The 26,188-nt window shown below is 44.4% G+C and overlaps 1 protein-coding gene across 2 annotated transcripts in view; it reads left to right on the top strand.

Moving 5' to 3' along the window:
• Positions 1-25,734, top strand: part of cfap184 (cilia and flagella associated protein 184) — a 53,673-nt gene extending 27,939 nt beyond the window's left edge. The window contains exons 8-12 of one of the 2 annotated variants that reach the window (XM_072492481.1): positions 1,065-1,215; positions 1,660-1,853; positions 7,064-7,276; positions 24,632-24,769; positions 25,421-25,734. In XM_072492481.1, the coding sequence (XP_072348582.1) occupies positions 1,065-1,215; positions 1,660-1,853; positions 7,064-7,276; positions 24,632-24,769; positions 25,421-25,675 (951 nt within the window). In that variant the 3' untranslated portion in view covers positions 25,676-25,734. The remainder of the gene's footprint in view (positions 1-1,064; positions 1,216-1,659; positions 1,854-7,063; positions 7,277-24,631; positions 24,770-25,420) is intronic. The other variant, XM_072492482.1, reaches the window with a different exon arrangement.
• The last annotated feature ends 454 nt before the right edge of the window (positions 25,735-26,188 follow it).

The raw sequence follows: 26,188 nt of genomic DNA, 5'->3' as shown, positions 1-26,188 counted from the left end.
CCCTTCCTTTTTAATCCTCTTCCTCTATTTTTCTGTTTGCCTCCTGGCACTTTGCTCCCACAGTTAGTTTGCGACATTATTTATTTCGCTCTTCTCATTTCTTAGTCATATTCTCATTCATTGTATGTATACAAGATAGCTGCTGTATTGTGAGTCAAGTAGTATTGGGTTCAAGTCCCACTCCAGACATTTGAGCACGTGATCCAAGTTGACCTTCCAATACAGTATTGAGGGTGTGCTGCACCATTGGGTATGTCCATATTTCAGGTCATAGAATCATAGAAAAGTATAGCACAGAAAGGGGTCATTTGACCAATCAAATCTACATCAAAGAGCAGTTTGGGTTAGTCACACTTTTTCACAGAATCACAGAATTGTCATGACGCAGAAGGAGGCCATTCGGCCCATCCTGTCTGCGATAGTCTCCCAAAGAGCATCATGACTTAGTGCCATTCTCCAGCCTTTTTGCCATATGCCTGGACATTGTTTCTATTCAAATAATCATCTAACTCTCTCTTGATTGCCTCAATTAAACCTGCCTCCACCACACTTCCAGGCAAAGCATTCCTAACCTGAACCACTTGCTGGGTGAAAATGTTTTTTTCCTCCCTTCATAAACAGGGGTGTTACATTAGCCATTTTCCAGTCCTCTGGGCCATTTCCTGCCTCCAGTGATTCCTGAAAGATCATCACTCATGCCTCCACAATTTCCTCAGCTATCTCCTTCAGAACTGACGGGTGTAGTCCATCAGGTCCGGGTGATTTATCCACCTTCGGACCTTTCAGCTTCCCCAGCACCTTCTCCTTAGTGATGGCCACGGCACTCACCTTTGCCCCGACTCTCTTGACGTTTTTTCAATTTATTTACTTCTGCTTCTGGTTTCTAAAAACCTGTAGGTTCTAGGAGGAAGAGAAAATTAAAGGAAGCCGGGTAAATGAATCAGTTAAAAGATCCAATGTATGACATTCCATTCTAATTTAATAATAGGAGGTTGAGAGACAGATTCACCGGTGTAAAATACAAAGCTGATTAAAATCCTTTCCTTTATCCTGTTGATGCCCAGGCGTTATTTGTGGAACGGCAGAGTTTGAGGAGCCATAATAACCAAGTACAGAACAAGCTGGCAGACTATTACCGTAAGAAGACCGAAGAAACAAAAACCGAGTTTAAAAAACCCCATTCTGACTATGAACAGCGATACATGAGGTTCATGGGTAAGGAAAAGATTAGCGTGTGAAAAGGACAATGTGAGAAAGAAACATTATCAACTCTGGGAATAAGTTTAAATCCAGTGTTGACAGAAGAGGTGCAAAGAAACAGAGTTAATGTTTTGAGTTGAATTTCAGAATAGAAGAACTGCCGAAGAGCCATGTTGAACTCAAAACATTAACTTTATTTCTCGCTCCACAAACACGGGGAGAATGTTTAAACTCCACACAGACAGTGACCCAGAGCTGGGATCGAACCTGGGACCTCGGCGCCGTGAGGCAGCAGTGCTAACCCACTGCGCCACTGTGCTGCCCCTAGCCCTGATGACTATTTCCAGCACTTTCTGTTTTCATTTGAGGTCTCCTCGGGTGTGGTAGGGAGAGGGGGTGACCGGAGTAAAGAGAAGCTGGAATTGATGCCACTGACTGAAGTTTGTTTGTTTGGCGCAGATTCTCTGGCTAAGTTGCAGGCCAAATATAGGGAGGAGGTCGAGTTATACACTGAACAGATCAATGATCTTACTACTGAGTGTGAGGAGAAACAGCAGTTGACAGAATATGCATGGAGGATGTTTATGTCCAGGAAGAAAACGGTGGCAAAGACTGTAATAAACAAACGGCCAGGGCGACACGCAGCACTACTGGTAGGTTGACCATTACTGGGAGTAATTGAGAATTGTTATGGGTGAGGCGTTTTCAGAACCCCAAAATATATCATGGAGTTCAACCAACCTCTTCCTTTAATGTTTTTATTGCTTTTCCTAGCACACGGCTTGTTCCCTAGGGGCGGGATTAACAATTATGGACACGTGGGTTTTTAAACACAAAACACTGTTTATTCCATGAACTCAACTTAACATCTTAAATAAACATTGGATCTCTTAACACCCCTTACTTCAAAGATAACTCCGAAAATATTGCAACAGTAAATAAGTCCTCAAAATGTTCCTTCAAACTTCCAAGAGACTTAACACCTTTAAACAGAATCACATCAGGTTAAAGGCTTTACAATTATGAGTTTAAATCACCCAAATAATCCAGAGATAGTCTTTCATGGCAGAGATCCAGCTCACTGCAAACACAGACACTCCCCAAGCTCTTTTCCTCCAAACTGCAGCTCTCTGGAAACACACACAGACACACACAAGCTCTTTTTCAAACTGAAACTTCCAAAATGGCTGATCTAAAGCCCAGCTCCACCCACTATCTGACATCACTGTTTTCTTAAAGGTACATTGCTTAAACATCCATGTCTTAAAGGTACTCTCACATGACAGGATATGTAAAAAGGAAAAGAGTGTAAAGTGAGAATGAGGAGTTAAATAATAAATAATTAAATAATCTTTACTGTCACAAGTAGGCTTAAATTAACACTGCAATGAAGTTACTGTGAAAAGCCCCTAGTCGCCACATTCTGGCACCAGTTCGGGTACACAGAGGGAGAATTCAGAATTCTCAGCTGGTACGGGAATTGAACCTGCGCTGCTGGCCTTGTTCTGCATCACAAACCAGCTGTCTAGCCCACTGAGCTAAACCAGCCCCTCTATAGAAAACAATGAAATGCCGGATGAAATTAACAATTATTTTGTTTCTGTCTTCACTGTAGAGCAGTGGTGGCCAACCTGTGGTTCTGAGTGTGGACCACAAGACATTTTGTTGCCCGATGCCCATGAGCGAGGTTGCCACATCCCACTGATTAGTATCCATATAGCTTTTTTCCTACCGGTATGATGGAAGTAATTCACACATAAAACGAGGACGAGTGAAGTGAGGTGCATTCTGATTGCTCACAGCATTGACCGTGAGAGCTGTACGCTCCCTCTGTGTCCAAAGTGTACATATTTCTTTTGCTTTTGCCATTTGAAGTTGATAGATCTATGAATATATGAATGATTAAGCATTTTCTATAACTCGTTATGAAATATTCAGTGTGGATAAAATGTATTTAATCTTAACTCTCGATTGCCAACTCAAGATGGCGCCGGAGCGTGGCGACACTCTGTGAGCTCTCCTAAACAGATCCTCTTTTTACATCTCCTACAACCGTACTAATCTCTTAAAATTTAATTCTCAGACTAACACTATCACCAACCGTTCTCTTTTCTATATAGTTACATTGTGTACCTTGTATTGCCCTATTATGTATTTTCTTTTTATGTACCAAATGATCTGTTTGAGCTGCCCGCAGAAAAATATTTTTCACTGTACGTCGGTACACGTGGCAATAAACAAATCCAGTCCAATCATGGGGCCATGATTAGTGAACAAGCCTAATTTCAATCTTGTGCCCACTGCATCCCACTCACTAGCCCAGGTTGCCCATCATTGCTATGTACCCATCACTGGTACTGAATGCAAAAAACATTCCAGTAGTGGCTGTAAATCGGGAGGTGGAAGGGAGAGAGGAACTTGGAGAAATTACAATCATTAGGGAAGCGGTACTGAGAAAACAAATGGAGCTGCGGGCTGACAAGTCTTCAGGTTCAGATGGACTTTATCCTAGGGTCTTAAAAGAGGAAGCAAGTGAGGTAGTAGATGCGTTGATATTAATTTTCCGAAATTCCCGAGATTCTGGAAAGGTTCCATCAGATTGGAAAGTAGCAAACATGACCCCTCTATTGAGGAAGGGAGGGAGACAGAAAACGGACTAATTAGCTTGACGTCTGTTGTGGGTAAGGTGCCAGAATTGATAATTGAAGTGGTTATAGCTGGGCACACAGAAAAACTCAAGGTAATCAGGAAGAATCAGCATGTTTCTGTAAAAGATCATATTTAACCAACTTGCTTGAGTTCTTTGAAGAAATAATATGTGCTGTAGATAAAGGGGAGCCTGTAGACGTACTGTACTTGGATATCCAGAAGGCATTTGATAAGGTGCCACATCAAATGTTATTGCGGAAAATAAAGACTTATGGTGTGGTTAATAACATAGATAGAAGATTGGCTGGCTGGCAGAAAACGGAAAATGTGCATAAATGAATCTGATTGGCAGGATGTGATGAGTGGAGATCTGCAGGGGTCTGTGCTCAACCGTTTACAATTTGCATCAGTGATTTAGATGAGGGGAGTGAAGGTACATTTGCAGCAGACACAAACATAGGTAGGAAAGTATGTTGCATTAAGGATATAAGCTTGTACAGATAGGGATAGATTGAGTGAGTGGACAAAACTCTGGCAGTGGAATATAACGTGGGAAAGTGTGAAGTTGTTCACTTTGGCAGGAAGAATAAAAAAGCAGAATGTTACTTAAACGGAGAATGACTACAGAGGAATTTAGATAGTCTAGTGCATGATTTAGCATATAATCAAGATAGCTGATGGAATGACACCCTTTATTGTGATAGGATTAGAACATAAAAGTAAGAATGTGATGCTTCAGTTATACAGGGCATCGATGAATCCACATCTTGAATATTGTGTGCAGTTTTGCTCTCCTGATTTAATGAAGGATGTAAATGCTTTGGAGGTGGTTCAGAGGAGGTTACTGGATTGAAACCAGGAATGAGCAGGTTGTCTTATGAGTATAGGTTAGACAGACTGAGCTTGTTCCTACTAGAGTTCAGAAGAATCAGGTTGACTTAATTAGATATAGAATCATAGAATTTACAGTGCAGAAGGAAGCCATTCGGTGCATCGAGTCTGCACCGGCCCTTGGAAAGAGCACCCTACTTAAGACTACATACCCCTAACCCAGCAACCCCACCCAACCCCTTTGGACACTAAGGACAATTTAGCACGGCCAATCCACCTAACCTGCACATCTTTGGACTGTGGGAGGAAACCGGAGCACCCGGAGGAAACCCACGCAGACACGGGGAGAACGTGCAGAGTCCGCACAGACAGTGACCCAAGCCGGGAATCGAACCTGCGACCCTGGAGCTGTGAAGAGATTGTGCTAACCACTGTGCCACCCAATTTACATATCAATTGTTGTGAACCCACTGATGTTCAATGCGAGGACATCCCCAAATCCCAGAAGGTAAAAAGGTAAACCTGGAACGCCAGTTCTTAATTATTTATTTTTGCAATTTGGAAAAAAATGTGAGAAAATAGATGAAACTCAGTGAGGAAAGAGGTCAGTCCTGTTGTAAATTATCCAAGAAACAACATGTTTATTAAACTTTAAAATACACAAGAAAGACAGCAGTAAAGAACAACATTTGCAATTAACTACAATAATATTTCCCAGACAGTATGCTTACATTACCCCACAATCTAAATCTATCTATTTTCCTAAACCCTGATAATACACCTTCACCAAAACAACATCATATAGGTTTTATACTATAAGCCAAATCCAGCAAATAGTTACCAGGCAGGACCTACAGCTTTTTTTAGCGAAAAGTTTAGAGTAGAATTTATGGAGTTTGACACAGACAGATTCCAGATGCTTTCTTTTCTGCACCGCTGCTTGCTTCTATCGGAAAGCTCTGCTTTGGAACTGGATGTGGCTATGATCTCGATCCCTAGGCTGCTTGTCTGCACTTTGCTAAATAATGTATCGGTTTCACGCTGCTACTCGGCTAACTGCATCTCACAAGTCCTCAGTGCAGCTAAATCCCGATCAGTTTCTTTTAAATCCAATTCTTTACTTTTCATTTTGTTCCAACTTCCTAACAATACGATCCTGAAGGGTCTTGACAAGGTGGACATAGAAAGGATGTTTCCTCTTGCGGGTGAGCCCAGAACTCGGGAGGCATTGTTTTAAAATTAGGAGTCGACCAGGACAGCAAGAAAACTGTTTTCAAAGGGAGCAGAAATAAAGCTATAATATTGGAACCTCAGTTTTCAGATCTAAGCCCTGTACAGATTTGAGTTCCTGTGAAGGGTAGCAGATTGTGGAAGCTCTCTTATTAGATCTTAGACAGACATTAACTTGATAGAGAGTTAACTTATTGTTAAGGGACAAATGCAGCTGAAATATTTTCGTTTTGAAAGCCAATTTTACAATCTCAAATGGGAGTTGCAGACTAATTAGAAGCTCTCCAATTACCTTCCAATGTTATTCACTTACAACAATAATAATATTTGTTAGTGTCACAAGTAGGCTTAAACTAACACTGCAATGAAATTACTGTGAAAAGCCCCTAGTTGCCACACTCCGCCGCCTATTCGGGAACACTGAGGGAGAATTCAGAATGTTCAATTTACCTAACAGCACGTCTTTCGGGACTTGTGGGATGAAACCGGAGCACCCGGAGGAAACCCACGCAGACACGGGGAGAACATGCAGACTCCGCACAGACAGTGACCCAAGCCGGCAGAGGCTGATATGGAATCAGGTCGAATAAAATACCTCAGACTCTTCCACTCATTCCCAACCTTATTGTGGCACTACAACCTGCAGAACGTTTCGGATTTTACTCTTTAGATCTCCAAATCTGATTGGGTTCTCAGTGTCAAGATCCTTTTTTGTTTGTTAATATTAAGATCAAGAGGTGAGATATATGGACAGCACGGTGGCGCAGTGGCTAGCACTGCTGCCTCACGACACCAAGGTCCCAGGTTCGATCCCGGCTCTGGGTCACTGTCGGTGTGGAGTTTGCACATTCTCCCCGTGTTTGCGTGGGTTTCGCCCCCACAACCCAAAAATGTGCAGGGTAGGTGGATTGGTCACACTAAATTGCCCCTTAATTGGAAAAAATGAATGGGGTACACTAAATTTATTTTAAAAAATAGGTGAGATATAATACTGCTGGGGAACGAGGCACTTCTATTGTGGATATCATTGTCACAATCAAGTAGTCCCAGCTTAGAAAATGCATGCAGAGTAAAGCTTTCATTCTTCCCCAACAATATTCTTAAACCAGAAAAGGTAACTGAAAACAGCCCATTTGTGTGTGCTTGTGTGTAGGAGTTGGAACGCATTCAGATAACTGAGGAGCAGAAAGAGAAAGAGATGAGGCAGATTCGATTTCTGACTATTAAAATGAAGAATAAACTGAAGTTTTATGAACATCAGCTCAAGGCGAAGGAGGAACTAGCAGGTGGACTGAACCTGATCGACTATGAGCAGCTGAAAATCGAGAACCAGTCTTACAGTGAGAAAATTGAAGAACGCAATGAGGTACAAAGGAATGATAATCTCTCCTGTCCACCAAGAGCTGGATGGACACTTTCCCTTGTCCATCAGTACTATCACTGTCTATTGATACTGTCCCTGTCTATCGATACTGTCCCTGTTCATCGATACTGTCCCCTGTCCATCAATACAGTCCACTGTCTATCGATACTGTCCCCGTCCATCGATACTGTTCCTGTCCATCCATACTGTCCCCTGTCTATCGATACTGTCCCCTGTCTATCGATACTGTCCCTGTCCATCGATACTGTCCCCTTTCCATCAATACTATCCATTGTCGTACAAGCTCAATATGGGGAAGAGCGAGCTGTTCGTAGTTCAGCTAGGGGACCAGGAGAGGGGGATTGGCGAGCTCCCACTAAAAAGGGCGGAGAGGAGTTTCAGATATTTGGGGGTCCAGGTGGCCAGGAGCTGGGGGGTCCTGCATAGACTTAACTTTACAAGGCTGGTGGAGCAAATGGAGGAGGAGTTCAAGAGGTGGGACGCGTTGCCGCTGTCCTTGGCGGGTAGGGTGCAGTCAATCAAAATGACGGTGCTCCCAAGGTTTTTGTTCCTGTTCCAATGCCTCCCCATGTTTGTCCCGAAGGCTTTTTTCAGGCGGGTTAACAGGAGTATAATGGGGTTTGTGTGGGCTCGAGGGACTCCAAGGGTGAGAAGGGTGTTCCTGGAGCAGAGTAGAGATAGGGGGGGCTGGCGCTGCCCAACCTCTGTGGGTACTACTGGGCCGCCAATGCGACGATGGTGCGCAAGTGGGTGATGGATGGGGATGGGGCTGCATGGAAGAGGCTGGAGACGGCGTCCTGTGTGGGTACGAGTTTGGGGGCGCTGGCAACGGCGCCGCTGCCGCTCCCTCCAAGGAGGTATACCACGAGCCCGGTGGTGGTGGCGGCCCTCAAAATTTGGGGGCAGTGGAGGCGGCATAGGGGGGAGGTTGGGGCCTCGGTGTGGACCCCATTACGGGGGAACCAAAGGTTCGCCCCAGGAAGAACAGGTGGAGGGTTTTCGAGGTGGCACAGGGCAGGGATACGAAAGTTGGGGGACCTGTTTGTGGCCGGAAAGTTCGCGAGCTTGGGTGAGCTGGAGGAGAAGTACGGGCTCCCCCCCGGGGAACACCTACAGGTACTTACAGGTCAGGGCGTTTGCCAGACGGCAGGTGGTGGAATTCCTGCGGCTACTGCCACACACAGTACAAGACAAGGTGCTCTCGGGGGGGTGGGTGGGAGTGGGGAAGATCTCGGAAACTTACCAGGTGATGCAGGTGGGAGGAGGCCTCGGTGGTGGAGTTGAAAGGTAAGTGGGAGGAGAAGTTGGGAGAGGAGATCGAAGAGGGGACGTGGGCAGATGCCCTAGGGAGGGTGAATTCTTCCTCTTCGTGCGTGAGGCTCAGCCTCATACAGTTTAAGGTGCTGCACAGGGCACACATGACCGGGACAAGGATGAGCCGGTTCTTTGGGGGTGAAGACAGGTGTGTTAGGTGCTCAGGGAGCCCAGCAAATCACACCCATATGTTCTGGGCATGCCCAGCGCTGGAGGAATTTTGGAGGGCCTAGTGAGGACGGTGTCGAGGGTGGTAGGATCCAGGGTCAGACCGGGCTGGGTGTTCGCAAAATTTGGGGTGGCAGAGGTGCCGGGAGTGCAGGAGGCGAAAGTGGCCGGAATTCTGGCCTTTGCGTCCCTGGTAGCCCGGCGAAGGATTCTCCTTCAGTGGAAAGATGCGAGGCCCCCAAGCGTGGAATCCTGGATCAGCGATATGGCAGGGTTCATTAAATTGGAGAGGGTGAAATTCGCCTTGAGAGGGTCGGTACAAGGGTTCTTTAGGCGGTGGCAAACGTTCTTAGACTTTCTGGCAGAACGATAGACATTGGTCAATGTCAGCAGCAGCTCGGGCGGGGGGGTGGTTTACTTTATTTTTGTTTATGTTATTTAGACTGGAGGGTCTGAGGGGGTGTATACACCTGTTGTGTTAAGTCGGGGTGTTAATGTTAATTTATTATTTAGGTACGGGGGAGAGGGGTTTGGGGGGTTGCTTTTTTAGACTGTGTTTTGTACTTAACCCTGTTGGGTGCTTTTTTCTTTCTCATTTTGTTATTGATATTTTATGAAAACCTTTAATAAAAATTATTTATTAAAAAAAAAATACTATCCACTGTCCGTCGATATTGTCCCCGTCCATCGATACTGTCCCCTGTCCATCAATACTGTCCCCTGTCTATCGATACTATCCACGTCCACCGATACTGTCCCCGTCCATCGAAACGGTCCCCTCTCCATCCATACTGTCCCCTGTCCATCAATACTGTCTCCTGTCCATCGATACTGTCCCCTGTCCATCGATACTGTCCCCTGTCCATCCATACTGTCCTCTGTCCAGCGATACTGTCCCCTGTCTATTGATACTGTCCCCGTCCATCGATACTGTGCCCTGTCCATCAATACTATCCATTGTCCATCAATACTGTCCCCTGTCCATTGATACTGTCCCCTGTCTATTGATACTGTCCCCGTCCATCGATACTGTGCCCTGTCCATCAATACTATCCATTGTCCATCAATACTGTCCCCTGTCCATCAATACTATCCCCTGTCTATCGATACTGTCCCCGTCCATCGATACTGTCCCCTGTCATCAATACTATCCATTGACCATCAATACTGTCCACTGTCCATCGATACTGTCCCTTGTCCATCGATACCGTCCCCTGTCCATCGATACTGTCCCCGTCCATCGATACTGTCTCCTGTCCATCGATACTGTCCCCTGTCCATCAATACTGTCCATTGTCCATCAATACTGTCCATCAATACTGTCTCCTGTCCATCGATACTGTCCACTGTCCATCGATACTGTCCCCTGTCCAGCGATACTATCCCCTGTCCATATATACTGTCCACTGACCATCAATACTGTCTCCTGTCCATTGATACTGTCCATCGATACAGGCCCCTAACCATCAATGCTGTCTCCTGTCCATTTATACTGTCACCTGTCCATCAAAACTGTCCCCTATCCATTGATGCTGTCCCTAGTCCATCGATACTGTCCCCAGTCCATCTATACTGTCCCCTGTCCGTCGATACTGTCCACTGACATCAATACTGTTCCCTGTTCAATGATACTGTCCCCTATCCATCAATACTGCCTCCTGTCCATTGATACTGTCTCCTGTTCATTGATACTGTCCCCTGTCCATCAATACTGTCCCCTGTCCATCAATACTGTTTCCTGTTCATTGATACTATCCCCTGTCCATCAATACTGTCTCCTGTCCATTGATACTGTCTCCTGTCCATCGATACTGTCCCCTGTCCATTGATACTGTCTCCTGTTCATTGATACTGTCCCCTGTCCATTGATACTGTCTCCTGTTCATCAATACTGTCTCCTGTTCATCAATACTGTCCCCTGTCCATCAGTACTGTCCCCTGTCTATCGATCCTGTCCCCTGTTCATTGATACTGTCCACTGACCATCAATACTGTCTCCTGTACATCAATACTGTCCACTGTCCATCGATACTGTCCACTGTCCATCGATACTGTCTCCTGTCCATTTATACTGTCTCCTGTTCATTTATACTGTCCCCTGTCCATTGATACTCTTTCCTGTCCAGCGATACTATCCCCTGTCCATCGATACTGTCCACTGACCATCAATACTGTTCCCTGTTCAATGATACTGTCCACTGTCCATCGATACTGTCCCCTGTCCTTCAATACAGTCCCCTGTCCATCCATACTGTCCCCTGTCCATCGATACTGTCCCCAGTCTATCGATACTGTCCCCTGTCCATCGATACTGTCTCCTGTCCATTGATACTGTTCCCTGTTCAATGATACTGTCCCCTGTCCATCAATACCGTCCCCTGTCCATCCATACTGTCCCCTGTCCATCAATACAGTCCCCTGTCCATCCATACTGTCCATTGTCCATTGATACCGTCCCCTGTCCATTGATACTGTCCCCGTCCATTGATACTATCCATTGTCCATTGATACTGTCCTCAATCCATCGATACTGTCCACTGTCCATCGATACTGTCCCCTATCCATCAATACTGTCTCCTGTCCATCGATACTGTCCAATGTCCATCGATACTGTCCATTGTCCATCGATACTGTCCCATATCCATCAATACAGTCTCCTGTCCATCGATATTGTCCACTGTCCATCGATACTGTCCCCTATCCATCAATACTGTTTCCTGTCCATCGATATTGTCCACTGTCCATCTATACTGTCCCCTATCCATCAATACTGTCTCCTGTCCATCAATATTGTCCCCTATCCATCAACACTGTTTCCTGTCCATCGAGACTGTCCACTGTCCATTGATACAGTCCCCTATCCATCGATACTGTCTCCTGTCCATCGATACTGTATCCTGCCCATCGATACTGTCTCCTGTCCATCGATACTGTCTCCTAACCATCAATACTGTCCCCTGTCCATCAATACTATCTCCTGTCGGTCGATACTGTCCATTGATACTGTCCCCTGTTCATTGATACTGTCTACTGCCCATCGATACTGTCCCCTGTTCAGCGATACTATCCCCTGTTCATTGACACTGTCCCCTGTTCATCGATACTGTCCCCAGTTCATCGATACTATCCCCTGTTCATTGATACTGTCCCCTGTCCATTGGTACTGTCTACAGCCCATCGATACTGTCCCCTGTTCAGCGATACTATCCCCTGTTCATCGACACTGTCCCCTGTTCATAATACTGTCCCCAGTTCATCGATACTGTCCCCTGTTCATTGATACTGTCCACTGTCTATTGATACTTTTTCATCGAAATTGTCCCTCTCCAGCAAAACTGTTCCCGCCCATCAATACCGTCCACTGTCCATCGATACTATCCCCTGTCCATCGATACTATCCCCTCTCCATTGACACTGTCCACTTTCCATCTATGTTGTCCCTGTCCATCAATACTGTCGTCGTCCATCCATACTGTCCCTGTCCATCAATGCTGTCCCCTGCCCATCGATACTAGCCCCTGCCCATTGATACTAGCCCCTGTCCATCGATACTAGCCCCTGTCCATCGATACTAGCCCCTGCCCATCGATACTAGCCCCTGCCCACCGATACTAGCCCCTGTCCATCGATACTATCCCCTCTCCATTGACACTGTCCACTTTCCATCTATGTTGTCCCTGTCCATCAATACTGTCGTCGTCCATCCATACTGTCCCTGTCCATCAATGCTGTCCCCTGCCCATCGATACTAGCCCCTGCCCATTGATACTAGCCCTGTCCATCGATACTAGCCCCTGTCCATCGATACTAGCCCCTGCCCATCGATACTAGCCCCTGCCCACCGATACTAGCCCCTGGCCATCGATACTAGCCCCTGCCCATCGATACTAGCCCCTGCCCATTGATGCTAGCCCCTGCCCATTGATATTAGCCCCTGTCCATTGATACTGGTTCCAGTCCATCGATACTGTTCCCTGTACATTGATACCAACTGGACTATATGTGTTTATGGATGGATTGGATTCGACTGTGAATTTCCTCCCACCATCAAACAGTCCATCCACATTCACTGTTCAAGCTCACATGTAAAGGAGGTGCCAGGCTGGAAGAGTTAACCTGTTTAGGCCCAGACAGAGGAAACAGGTCACAAGGGAGTATTTCAATATTTTAAAGACATGTAGATATTGGATTAATGGTGAAATGCTCCTTTCAGCCTTGTTCCCTTTGTCTGTTCCCCAAGGTGGCAATACCATGGTTTATTTCCAGTCAAACTGGTGAGAAAGCAGGACGGGGAAATAAAAGGTCCACGTTTTTCAACACCATGTTCTTTTAGCAACAGGGGCTAATCTTGCATCATGTAAAATAAATGTTTGACAGTACTACCTAGTGTAAAGGCCAGTTCCTAGCATGGAAAAGAGATACTGCAGTCCAGACACTACATTTCCTTCAGGTAGTTGCCAGGAGGACAGGAAATTAGAAGCCTGCATGCAACCCACCAAAATCCAATGGAGCTGAGCCTGGGATGGGGGAAACCTATATTAATTACATACAGGACCTAATTTGGACTGTTTATGGTTCAATACCTATTTATAGACTGTATTTAACTTCTTCAAATGGAGTGTGGAACAGTCTGATACTCCATGTTTTGTTTATTTGTTTGTGGGATGTGGGCGTTGCTGGGTCAGCATTTATTGCTCACCCCTGAGAGCAATTAAGAGTCAACCACATTGCTGTGGGTCTCGAGTCACATGTAGGCCAGACCGGGTAGGTTGCTGTGATATGAAGAGTCTAAAGTTCTTGTTCCTTTTCACCAAATGCCATTTATTTCACTTCCACAGCCTCTGCACAAAACTCTTAACAACACACCACCTGACAGAGGTCACCTGAAGTCCCTTTACATATCAGTGTCAATTAATGGATACTTAACACATAAATGAGACAACTAATTGCAATGTCTCTTAACCCATTACTTAACAGTCTCCCCTTCCTTGGAGAAAAAAAAGAATTAGGTGAAAACAAAATTTCAAGAAACTCAAAAACACACACGTGATTTCCCCCCCCCTTTTTTTTTGTTTGGACGAGAAAGAAAAAGAAAACAGTCACAGAAACAAGCGCCCTTCATTAACAATATCCAAAAGTTTCTGTGAACTCGCCCCTCTTTTCATAAAACAGTCTGACAGTTGATAGCTCCTGTCGACCTATTTAATTTTTGTTATTTCCCCTCTGTCCAACATCTGCTTCAAACTTGCGATGTCTATCTGTAACCTCTTTTCATTGACACTTTTTGTAGAGTGCACATTTTCCCACAGGGATTTATTGTCAATATGACAGTCAATAGGTATATTGCCCAAATCCCCTAATCCCCAAATTTCTGTCAATATCATACTTATATAAAAGACCATATCCACCGCCTCTACAAGGCTTAACGTCTCAGCAGCCAAAGTGCTTTTTACCACCCTCCTTATTTTCTTTGTTTCCCACACAAGTGGGCAACATTTACCATTGTTCCCCAAAAGGAAAATTATAAAACCTCCTGCGCTTGAAACCCCATCACATAAATTTGCATAGGACGCATCACTATAAACTATGAGTTTCAAGTGCTTACGGTCACCTAAAACCGGGAACTTCAAAACACACTCCTGCATTTTTAGTTTGGCCAACGCTTTATTTGCTCTTATTATGTCTTCCACTTTGGGATCGTTCATTTTTGTACTCAACTCTAAGACATCAAAACTCATGTCCGGTCTAGTCTGTCTACCTAACCAGCTCAGTTGCCCAATTAAACTTCGCAGTTGCTCTTTTTCTATCTTTGAAACCATTGGTTAGGTGGATTGGCCATGATAAATTGCCCTTAGTGTCCAAAATTGCCCTTAGTGTTGGGTGGGGTTACTGAGTTATGGGGATAGGGTGGAGGTGTTGACCTTGGGTAGGGTGCTCTTTCCAAGAGCCGGTGCAGACTCGATGCGCTGAATGGCCTCCTTCTGCACTGTAAATTCTATTGCGTCTTTTTGTGAAATTCGGCCACGACTAATTGCTATTGGGTGATGCTTTCCAAATAAGATTGCTGACGTAAGGTTGCCCCTAACTAGGCTGGTTTAGCACAGTGGATTAAACAGCTGGCTTGTAATGCAGAACAATGCCAGCAGCGCGGGTTCAATTCCCGTACCGGCCTCCCCGAACAGGCGCTGGAATGTGGCAACTAGGGGCTTTTCACAGTAACTTTATTGAGACCTACTTGTGACAATAAGTGATTATTATATTATTGGGGCAGCACGGTAGCATTGTGGATAGCACAATTGCTTCACAGCTCCAGGTCCCAGGTTTGTGGGTTTCCTCTGGGTGCTCCGGTTTCCTCCCACAGTCCAAAGATGTGCAGGTTAGGTGGATTGGCCATGATAAATTGCCCTTAGTGTCCAAAATTGCCCTTAGTGTTGGGTGGGGTTACTGGGTTATGGGGATAGGGTGGAGGTGTTAGCCTTGGGTAGGGTGCTCTTTCCAAGAGCAGGTGCAGACTCGATGGGCTGAATGGCCTCCTTCTGCACTGTAAATTCTATTGCGTCTTTTTGTGAAATTCGGCCACGACTAATTGCTATTGGGTGATGCTTTCCAAATAAGATTGCTGACGTAAAGTTGCCCCTAACTAGGCTGGTTTAGCACAGTGGGTTAAACAGCTGGCTTGTAATGCAGAACAATGCCAGCAGCGCGGGTTCAATTCCCGTACCGGCCTCCCCGAACAGGCGCTGGAATGTGGCAACTAGGGGCTTTTCACAGTAACTTTATTGAGACCTACTTGTGACAATAAGTGATTATTATATTATTGGGGCAGCACGGTAGCATTGTGGATAGCACAAATGCTTCACAGCTCCAGGTCCCAGGTTTGTGGGTTTCCTCCGGGTGCTCCGGTTTCCTCTCACAGTCCAAAGATGTGCAGGTTAGGTGGATTGGCCATGATAAATTGCCCTTAGTGTCCAAAATTGCCCTTAGTGTTGGGTGGGGTTACTGGGTTATGGGGATAGGGTGGAGGTGTTGGCCTTGGGTAGGGTGCTCTTTCCAAGAGCCGGTGCAGACTCGATGGGCCGAATGGCCTCCTTCTGCACTGTAAATTCTATGATAATCTATGATGATAATCTAACTTAGTCTGTCCAATTTCCAGTCCAATATATTTAAATGCACCGGAAGCCTGACTTCCAACCCTGAATTCTTTCCTCAAACCAGAGATTACAACAGCTTCAAAATCACTAGTCCCACCCCACAAAAAATCATCGACATGCATCATAAAAATGCCAGAAAGATTTCCTTTATAGTGCCAGTAAAACATTGCAGGATCTGCTTTCAACTGGCAACAGCCTAACTTTAACAAAACTGACCGTACCGAAAAATACCAGAATCTAGATGCATCATTTAATCCATATACACATTTGTTCAACTTCCAGAGTACCCCTTCTGCGTTAGCTGCTTCTTTAGGAGGACGGAGAAAAATGTCTCTCTGGAGCTGATGCCCCTGCAAAAAGGCAGCTTTTATATCTATAGATTTGCATTCCCATGCCTTTGTGGCTAATAGAGCCAAGAAGATCTTTAAAATAATCTTTCCTGCTGTAGGTGAATCTACCCTTAAACCCTGATCTTCTAAGTTTTCTTCAAATCCCCTTGCCACAAGCCTGGCCTTTGCCTTATAAGTTCCATCCGGAAGAACCTTTTCCGTGCAAATCCATCTGTGAGATAGAGCTCTTTGTCCCCGATCCGGTACTTCCGTGTATACCCCAAATTCAGTCCAACTATGCAATTCTTGCTGTTTAGCTTCTTTAATAACTTTTTCATCTAATTTATTTGAAGCCACCAAAATCTCACGTGCATGTGGGCTTCTACTCCTATTAGTATTCGTAGTCTTACTCATGTTCTGAGATCTTGACAAACTACGTCCCCTCTCCCGCCTGGTATCTCGTTCTGTACTGCTACTGCTTGATCTTTCTCTTCTGCTGTGGGATGTCCTTTCAATAGTTCTCGACCTTTTCCTGTGGACCTGTTCACTATCCGATGTACTATCTGAACTGGCACTGCGTTTCTGTGCCCTCCATTTTTGAACTTCGTTTTCCCAATCCATTGTCTTGACTCCTTCCCCTGAATGCTGTACATTCAACCAATGTTTATACTTTCCAGTGGCCTTCCCTGCTCTACTAATAACAGTTGCATCCTTCCATTGACTAGATCCTTCAGGCAAGTATGTCACTTTTGTACCAACTTTTGGCAGTTGCCCTTTCGGAAAAATGGCCTGTTCTAATTCACCAGAAGTGTTGTGTTACTCCACAGAAACCCTGTTTATATCAGTTAATTGGTCCTCATATTTCAGTAACACATGTGTACCAGATGACTCTGGTTCCTCGTCATGTCTGTCTGCTTAGTCTAAATTTGAAAATTTATAATCTGTACCCATTATCCTTGATGAATGTACCCTAACAGTTTGAACATAGAACATAGAACATTACAGCGCAGTACAGGCCCTTCGGCCCTCGATGTTGCGCCGACCTGTGAAACCACTCTAAAGCCCATCTACACTATTCCCTTATTGTAGAAGCCAGGTATTTCGAATACAACTAGTATAGGTAAAAGATAGCTGTTTAAGCATAAATGTTGAGCCCCAGTTTTAATACCCATTTATACAGCATAATTCACTTTTACTGAAGTCCGTTGTTCTGGCAAATGCATATTTTCAAAGACAGTGTGACATTAAAAAAGCACAGTTGCAAGATAATTTGACACTGTCTTGTGCTAATTGTCAAGGTCAAGGGATTGAATACACAGCAACATGAAGGCACCATTGTTCACAATGCAGATAACAGCTAGGTCAGAAAAGCTGATGTTGCACATTGAAGATGGACGGCTTGCCATCAAATCAAATGTGTTTGAGTCTAACCCAAACCAATTAGGATTATATTGGGGTGTAATTAGACGACTTAAGACAGATATGAAAGTGTATAACTGAAAAGTTTCTCCCGGCCATTTTAGGTTAGGTTTGGTTTTAGTGTTTAGTTTAGTCAGTTTTGTCCTTTATAGTCTCCATTTTAGAGATGTCTTTTGGGGGTTCTGTCAGCCTAACAGTCTGTGTCAGTGATGTTAGTCCACTTTTGACTTTGAGTTTGAGTTTAGCTGAAGATTAGCTTTCTCTCTCTTTTCATGTTTCATTGCCAGACTTTGACCTTTTAAAAAGTTACTTTCGAGCTGTCTGCCTAAGCAAAGAAAGATAATGTCTGTAATTCTATGAAAGCTTCGAATTGTCTACGAATTGCCTTTTAAATGACTTTCAAATTGTAATCAAGCGACTACAAATAAAACAATTCTTTTTGGCACCTGAGGAGTTTATACTGCAAATTTCTGCTGAGTTCCAGTATTCGCAAAGTGCTACTGATAACCGAATAGCAGAGATGATATAAATTCCTTCAACTATACACAGTCGAATAATACAAGGAATCGAACAACTTAACACAGTCTACAAATAGTACAAATCTTATAACTTGTTGTATTGCGCCAGGACTTGATTCATCAACTAAGCTTCCCCCAAACTTGGCGTAGTTCGACAGGTTAAGATCCCTATAAATTATAAAGCTTCCTTCATTTTGGCGTAGTCGGCAGGATGGCTTCTACACTTATCAACCATATGTTTATCCAATGACCATTTGAATGTCCTTAGTGTTGGCGAGTCCACTACTGTTGCAGGCAGGGCATTCCACGCCCTTACTACTCTCTGAGTAAAGAACCTACCTCTGACATCTGTCCTATATCTATCTCCCCTCAATTTAAAGGTATGTCCCCTCGTGCTAGACATCACCATCCGAGGAAAAAGGCTCTCACTGTCCACCCTATCCAATCCTCTGATCATCTTGTATGCCTCAATTAAGTCACCTCTTAACCTTCTCTCTAATGAAAACAGCCTCCAGTCCCTCAGCCTTTCCTCATAAGATCTTCCCTCCATACCAGGCAACATTCTGGTAAATCTCCTCTGCACCCTTTCCAATGCTTCCACATCCTTCCTATAATGCGGCGACCAGAATTGCACGCAATACTCCAAATGCGGCCGCACCAGAGTGTTGTAAAGCTGCAACATGACCTCAGGGCTCCTAAACTCAATCCCTCTACCAATAAAAGCTAACACACCGTACGCCTTCTTAACAACCCTCTCAACCTGGGTGGCAACTTTCAGGGATCTATGTACATGGACACCGAGATCTCTCTGCTCATCCACACTGCCAAGAATCTTACCATTAGCCCAGTACTCAGTCTTCCTGTTATTCCTTCCAAAATGAATCACCTCACACTTTTCTGCAGTAAACTCCATTTGCCACCTCTCAGCCCAGCGCTGCAGCTTATCTATGTCCCTCTGTAACTTGTAACATCCTTCCGCACTGTCCACAACTCCACTGACTTTAGTGTCATCTGCAAATGTACTCACCCATCCTTCTACGCCCTCCTCCAGGTCATTTATAAAAATGACAAACAGCAGTGGCCCCAAAACAGATCCTTGTGGTACACCACTAGTAACTGGACTCCAGTCTGAACATTTCCCATCAACCACCACCCTTTGTCTTCTTCCAGCTAGCCAATTTCTGATCCAAACTGCTAAATCACCCTGAATCCCATGCCTCCGTATTTGATTACCATGTTGCAAAATAATTGTTTTGCCATCTATGCCTATGATCTTCCCTGGGCCTTTCCATTCATTAGAATTGTCTCTCTTATAGTATACCATGCCTCCTTGCCGAAAACCGGCATCTGATGGCCGTACGTTATGTCTTAAAGCTCTGCGAATTCTTTCAGAGACTTCTGCTTCCAAAAAAGCTTTTCTACTGCTATGTAATGCATTTGAATGTTCAGCAAAACCAGAGCTAATTGTAGTCCCCTCCCAAGCTGGAGGCTGGTCATCCAAAATGGACGGAATTTTAGGATTTCTACCAAACACTAATTGATAAGGACTATAGCCCCCAACCATCTGCAATGAATTCTTTGCCCATGCTAAAGCTGAATTTAGCCTGCAATTTTGTCGATCTGCCAAAATTTTCCGAAGCATGTGATCGATGACAACATGATTTCTTTCACAGACACCATTACTAAATGGGCTTTCTGCAGCCGCATTCATAACTCTGATATTCATGTTTTCACACATATCCCTAAACTCATCATTAGCAAATTCTCCCCCATTGTCCGTAAGGAATTTTGCCGGTGGACCCATTCCTGTCCCTATCCATTTTTCCACGATTTGATCCAGAATTACTCTCTTTTCTTTACTTCGTACAATCGTTGATTGACTAAATCTGGTTGCTACATCTACAAAATGCAAAATAAATATATTATTTGCTTTATCCCAGATCTTAAGGTCCATGGCCACAATGTCATTAAAATCCCTGGCCAAAGGTAGGGTTACTATCGGTCGTGCTGGTGTCCTTCTGTACTTCCTACAAACTTCACAGCGGTCACTAACCTGTTCTATTAGTTGAGTATAGTCGTCATCCCTTACCCCTGCATCCTTTAATACATTTTTCAGCCTCTGAGGAGACGGATGTGCAAATTGCCTATGCAGTTTTAATACCACAAGCTTTTTATCAGCTAAAGTCCCATTTTCAACTGCCATTAACACATCCTTAACCACTCTACTTGAAAAATTATTCGTCAGTAATGGAATATAATAGTGTCCCGACTGTGTAAATTGTAAGTCCACCGTCTTTCCAAAAACTGTTGCCTTACTTGGAGTCCGAGGAGATAGGAGAGGTGCGAAATTAATATTTTTTGTCAGTATTCACACAGGAAAAAGACAATGTTGTCGAGGAGAATACTGAGATTCAGGCTACTAGACTAGAAGGGCTTGAAGTTCATAAGGAGGAGGTGTTAGCAATTCTGGAAAGTGTGAAAATAGATAAGTCACCTGGGCCGGATGGGATTTATCCTAGGATTCTCTGGGAAGCTAGGGAGGAGATTGCTTTGCCTTTGGCCTTGATCTTTAAGTTATCTTTGTCTACAGGAACAGTGCCAGAAGACTGGAGGATAGCAAACATTGTCCCCTTGTTCAAGAAGGGGAATAGAGATAACCCCGGTAACTATAGACCAGTGAGCCTTACTTCTGTTGTGGGGAAAATCTTGGAAAGGTTTATAAGAGATAGGATGTATAATCATCTGGAAAGGAATAATTTGATTAGAGATAGTCAACACGGTTTTGTGAAGGGTAGGTCGTGCCTCACAAACCTTATAGACCTCTTTGAGAAGGTGACCAAACAGGTGGATGAGGGTAAAGCAGTTGATGTGGTCTATATGGATTTCAGTAAAGCGTTTGATAAGGTTCCCCATGGTAGGCTACTGCAGAAAATACGGAGGCATGGGGTTCAGGGTGATTTAGCAGTTTGGATCAGAAATTGGCTAGCTGGAAGAAGACAAAGGGTGGTGGTTGATGGGAAATGTTCAGACTGGAGTCCAGTTTCTAGTGGTGTACCACAAGGATCTGTTTTGGGGCCACTGCTGTTTGTCATTTTTATAAATGACCTGGAGGATGGTGTAGAAGGATGGGTGAGTAAATTTGCAGATGACACTAAAGTCGGTGGAGTTGTGGACAGTGCGGAAGGATGTTACAAGTTACAGAGGGACATAGATAAGCTGCAGCGCTGGGCTGAGAGGTGGCAAATGGAGTTTAATGCAGAAAAGTGTGAGGTGATTCATTTTGGAAGGAATAACAGGAAGACAGAGTACTGGGCTAATGGTAAGATTCTTGGCAGTGTGGATGAGCAGAGAGATCTCGGTGTCCATGTACATAGATCCCTGAAAGTTGCTACCCAGGTTGAGAGGGTTGTTAAGAAGGCATACGGTGTGTTAGCTTTTATTGGTAGAGGGATTGAGTTTAGGAGCCATGAGGTCATGGTGCAGCTATACAACACTCTGGTGCGGCCGCATTTGGAGTATTGCGTGCAATTCTGGTCGCCGCATTATAGGAAGGATGTGGAAGCATTGGAAAGGGTGCAGAGGAGATTTACCAGAATGTTGCCTGGTATGGAGGGAAGATCTTATGAGGAAAGGCTGAGGGACTGGAGGCTGTTTTTGTTAGAGAGAAGAAGGTTAAGAGGTGACTTAATTGAGGCATACAAGATGATCAGAGGATTGGATAGAGTGGACAGTGAGAGCCTTTTTCCACGGATGGTGATGTCTAGCACGAGGGGACATACCTTTAAATTGAGGGGAGATAGATATAAGACAGATGTCAGAGGTTGGTTCTTTACTCAGAGAGTAGTAAGGGCGTGGAATGCCCTGCCTGCAACAGTAGTGGACTCGCCAACACTAAGGACATTCAAATGGTCATTGGATAGACATATGGACAATAAGGGAATAGTTTAGATGGGCTTTAGAGTGGTTTCACAGGTCGGCGCAACATCGAGGGCCGAAGGGCCTGTACTGCGCTGTAATGTTCTATGGTCTATATCCTGTTCCATATTCAGTTTCATGTGTGCTTTCTTCATCGACGGTCTGCTCAGAAGCAAAGGTATCTCACTTGATACAACATCCGTACTAATGAAATGATTCACTCTGGCAATATTGCAAGGGATCACCACTCTTTTCAGCGACTTCAGAATATTATCATCTCCAAACCTGAAACTTGTGGAACTTTCAAATTCCTTAACCTTGTTACGATTTTCAGCATGCAAAGAGTCCAGGTAACATTTTAACCAGTCAATTCCAGACACAGTAGATGTGCAGCCACTGTCCAATACAGCACAGTTGAAGGATTCTGCAACCAACACCCTCATTACCGGCGTAAAACTGCTTGTCAATAGGACAATGCCTTCTTTCTGGTCACTATCTTTTTCCTCTTCTGACTCTTCCGTGTCATGTGTTACTTCAAACACTCTATCATAACGAGTCGGACAGTTGAAAGCATAATGGTATTGAGAGTCACATCGAAAACATCGATTTATCATGCCCCGTGCATTTCTGGGGTTCATCTTCCTATTGTAGGTTCCAACTGGGTTTCTGTCTTCATAATTTAATTGTCTCGGTCTCCATCTATAGTCTTGAGCCCTGTTCGTAGCCATACGATTTCGCCATCCTGTTACTAGTGTACCTTCCATATTCTGCCTTATTGCAGGCTGACCTATTTGGGTCATCAGAGCCATTGGAATCGAATGTTTCCCGAGAAACTTTTGTAAAGCTTTTGTCATCTGTTCGAATAAGGTATCCTTATCAGTAAACTGAACTCCTGTCAAAACCAGGAGCCTATCCATGTTGCTCACTCTAGCACAGTCAAGTAATTTAAAGGCCAACACAGACTGTGGAAATTCCAGATTGGGTTTCTGCAGCTTTTATATAGTCTGCCAAATTCCATTATATCGTCTTCCATGGAGATATCCTCCATTTTCCGGAACTTATCAAAATCCGACCATGCTTCATACGCACTTAACAAGTCACCTTTCTTATAAATCTTATCCATATAATGTAATAAAGTCTCCAGACCTTCTTCTGAGTCTAACTCTTCCAATTCCAGCTCAGAAAGCACTTTGTTCGGATTTTACTGCCATATGGTAGAGAAAGAGCCAATACCATACCTTGTTTTCTCTTTCCCAAAGCAGTTACCTTAGTCCACATAACTACTGCACTTCTCCATTGGTACGATTCCCTTTCAGAAAATAATGGAGGATAGTCATATCCAGCCATCTTTATCCTGGGTTCAGCCATGCATCTTTTTTTTTCTTTTCTCACTCACTCCTTGGTTTCATCTGCAAAAGTTGTATCTTTCAACCTTTCACATTTGCACAGCAACCATCCTCTGCTACCATTGTTAGATGTTTTAGTTGTTGTGAAATTAAGAGTCTAAAGTTCTTGTTCCTTTTCACCAAACACCATTTATTTCACTTCCACAGCCTCTGCACAAAACTCTTAACAACATAGCACCTGACAGAGGCCACCTGAAGCCCCTTTACATATCAGTGTCAATTAATGGATACTTAACATAAATGAGACAACTAATTGCAATGTCTCTTAACCCATTACTTAACAGTAAGGACGGCAGATTTCCTTCCCGAAAGGACATTAGGGAACAGATGTTTCTTTACGACTTCCGACAATGGTTCCATGGCTGGTTTGTACTCAACTCACATTTCACCATCTGCCCTGGTGGGATTTGAACCCAGGACGGCAGGGCATTACCCTGGGTCTCTGGGTTAGTAGTCCAGTAACAATACCTCTGTGCCACTGCCTACCACACCTGTGTGTAAAGAGTAAACAGAAATCAAAACACACACGAAATACCTTGATGCAAGGATGTTACAATTCCACTGCAATTCAGACCTGCACTGCAGCCTCACGAGTTTACTGTCTGCTACTTATCACAGACAATGCACGCGCTGTGCTATCAGCTGAAGATGCTCTTGGGAAGATTGGAGCTTTTCTATCTGCTCCCTGGTACCTATATTCTCCTATAGACCCAAATACCTACACTCTGCACACATCAATCCCCCCACTTGCCATCGTTACTACAGTGCCCCCCCCCCCCTCCCCATTCTGTGCCACTGCCCCAATACCTACATTCTCACTGTTCCCTAATACTGATCAAAGTAACTGATTTCAATGGATAAGAATAAACCAGCATTACCCTCTGCTGGTAAAACCGTGTCCTGTCACTTGTCCAACCCAGTGAGAACCAGTACCTTCCCCAGAGCTCGAGGAAAAGGGTGAACAATGGAACACTAAACGAGGCATGGAAACATTTGGGTGTAAGCAGTTCAAATCTGTAAGTGTCACATCGTGAGACAAACACTTTAGGTAGAGTTCTGCTTTTAAATGGAATATCAGAACAATGCCCAGTGTTCAGATCTGACATTGGTCTTACAGGAAGTCACAAAGATGCGGAAGAAGGTTGCAGTCACCATTGGGGTGATGACCCATATTAAAGAGAAGCTGGAGTATGTGGAAGCGGAGAATGTGGAGAAGAAAACCCAGCTGATGGACCTTGAGGCTGTTGTGGCACAGGTATGAGGGTGGGGAGGGCCAGGGTGGGCCATCAGGGTGAGAGGATTTATTTTTAATAAATTTAGAGTACCCAATTCATTTTTTCCAATTAAGGGGCAATTTAGCGTGGCCAATCCACCTCCCCTGCACATCTTTGGGTTGTGGGGGTGAAACCCACGCAGACACGGGGAGAATGTGCAAACTCCACACGGACAGTGACCCAGGGCCGGGATCGAACCTGGGACCTTGGTGTCCTGAGACAGCAGTGCTAACCACTGCGCCTCCATGCCACCCTGCCCCTCAAGGAAGAGTTGTGTTAGTTTAATAACATTAAGTTAACACATCACAGAGGTGTTTTTCAGGAGGTTTTAATCCTTTTGACTTCCACATGTTAACACCTGTTGTAAAATCAGTGGGCTAGTGGCAGTATCAGTCACATCCAACTTTAATAAAAAGGAAAAGATTCGGCCTTTCCCACCCCCGGGTCACTGACGTGTGTAGTCAGTGTAATGGGGAAAACGATGCTGCATTCTGAGCAGGTTTGAGCCCGGATTTGACCCAGTAAAATTGGGTGCAGATCTTATTTTCTTTTTACATTCTTAAGCTGATTTTTTTTTTTGTTTTATGACGTGCCCTGGTCTATAATCAGCCTTAAATCTGTGGTTGTTATAGAAACGGGAAATCCTGACCAAAACCAAACAGGCACGGGACAGAGTCCGGACAGCCAACTTCAAACTGAAGGAAAAATGTGGCCTCCTGTGTAACAAGGTGCTGCTTCGTGACTTTGAGGAGAATGTGGACACCAGCGATCGACTGCGCCAAAGGCTGGAGGTGCTGAAACGGCGACATGCTGATCTGACACTCGACTCCTACGGCATCAAGAAGAAGATTGAGTGGGTAAAGATGGGACAGTTGCAAGCTCAGTAACAGCCACTTTGGGAAGCTTTTCCACTTTATTCTGTTACGATAAATATTATATCAGCTGGCATCTGCGTGTTTAATCTTCTGTTCTGCTGGTGAGAAACAGACACAATGGGGCAGTTTGTATCGCTGTGATGAGCCACGAGGCAAGCACAGCTACAGCAGAGCAACTTCAAACTGTCTCAAGATTTAGGCAAAGCCACAAACACCATGGGAATATCATCCAATGTACAGTTTCCTCGCCCGACTATTAACCAGTTCAAAGAGAGCAGAAAACAAAAGCCCGTTCTCTAGACGTCAGTAAATTTAAATAGCAATCTCCAGATATTCCTATTTTGAATAACTCCATTAATCAATTAAACTAAATCAAATAAACTGAGGGGCAGATTAAAGGGGCAGCCCCTTAAAGGGATACTGCCCAAAACAAAAAGCGAACCACAAATTAAACTTAAAACATTATCCAAAATTCTCAAGGTTTTGATGCACATTCTGATTTAGCCGTGGTAACCAAGTCAAGTC

The sequence above is a fragment of the Scyliorhinus torazame genome, chromosome 29, assembly GCF_047496885.1.
Source record: "Scyliorhinus torazame isolate Kashiwa2021f chromosome 29, sScyTor2.1, whole genome shotgun sequence".
Classification (NCBI taxonomy): domain Eukaryota; kingdom Metazoa; phylum Chordata; class Chondrichthyes; order Carcharhiniformes; family Scyliorhinidae; genus Scyliorhinus; species Scyliorhinus torazame.
This window is presented reverse-complemented; position numbering and strand designations above follow the sequence as displayed.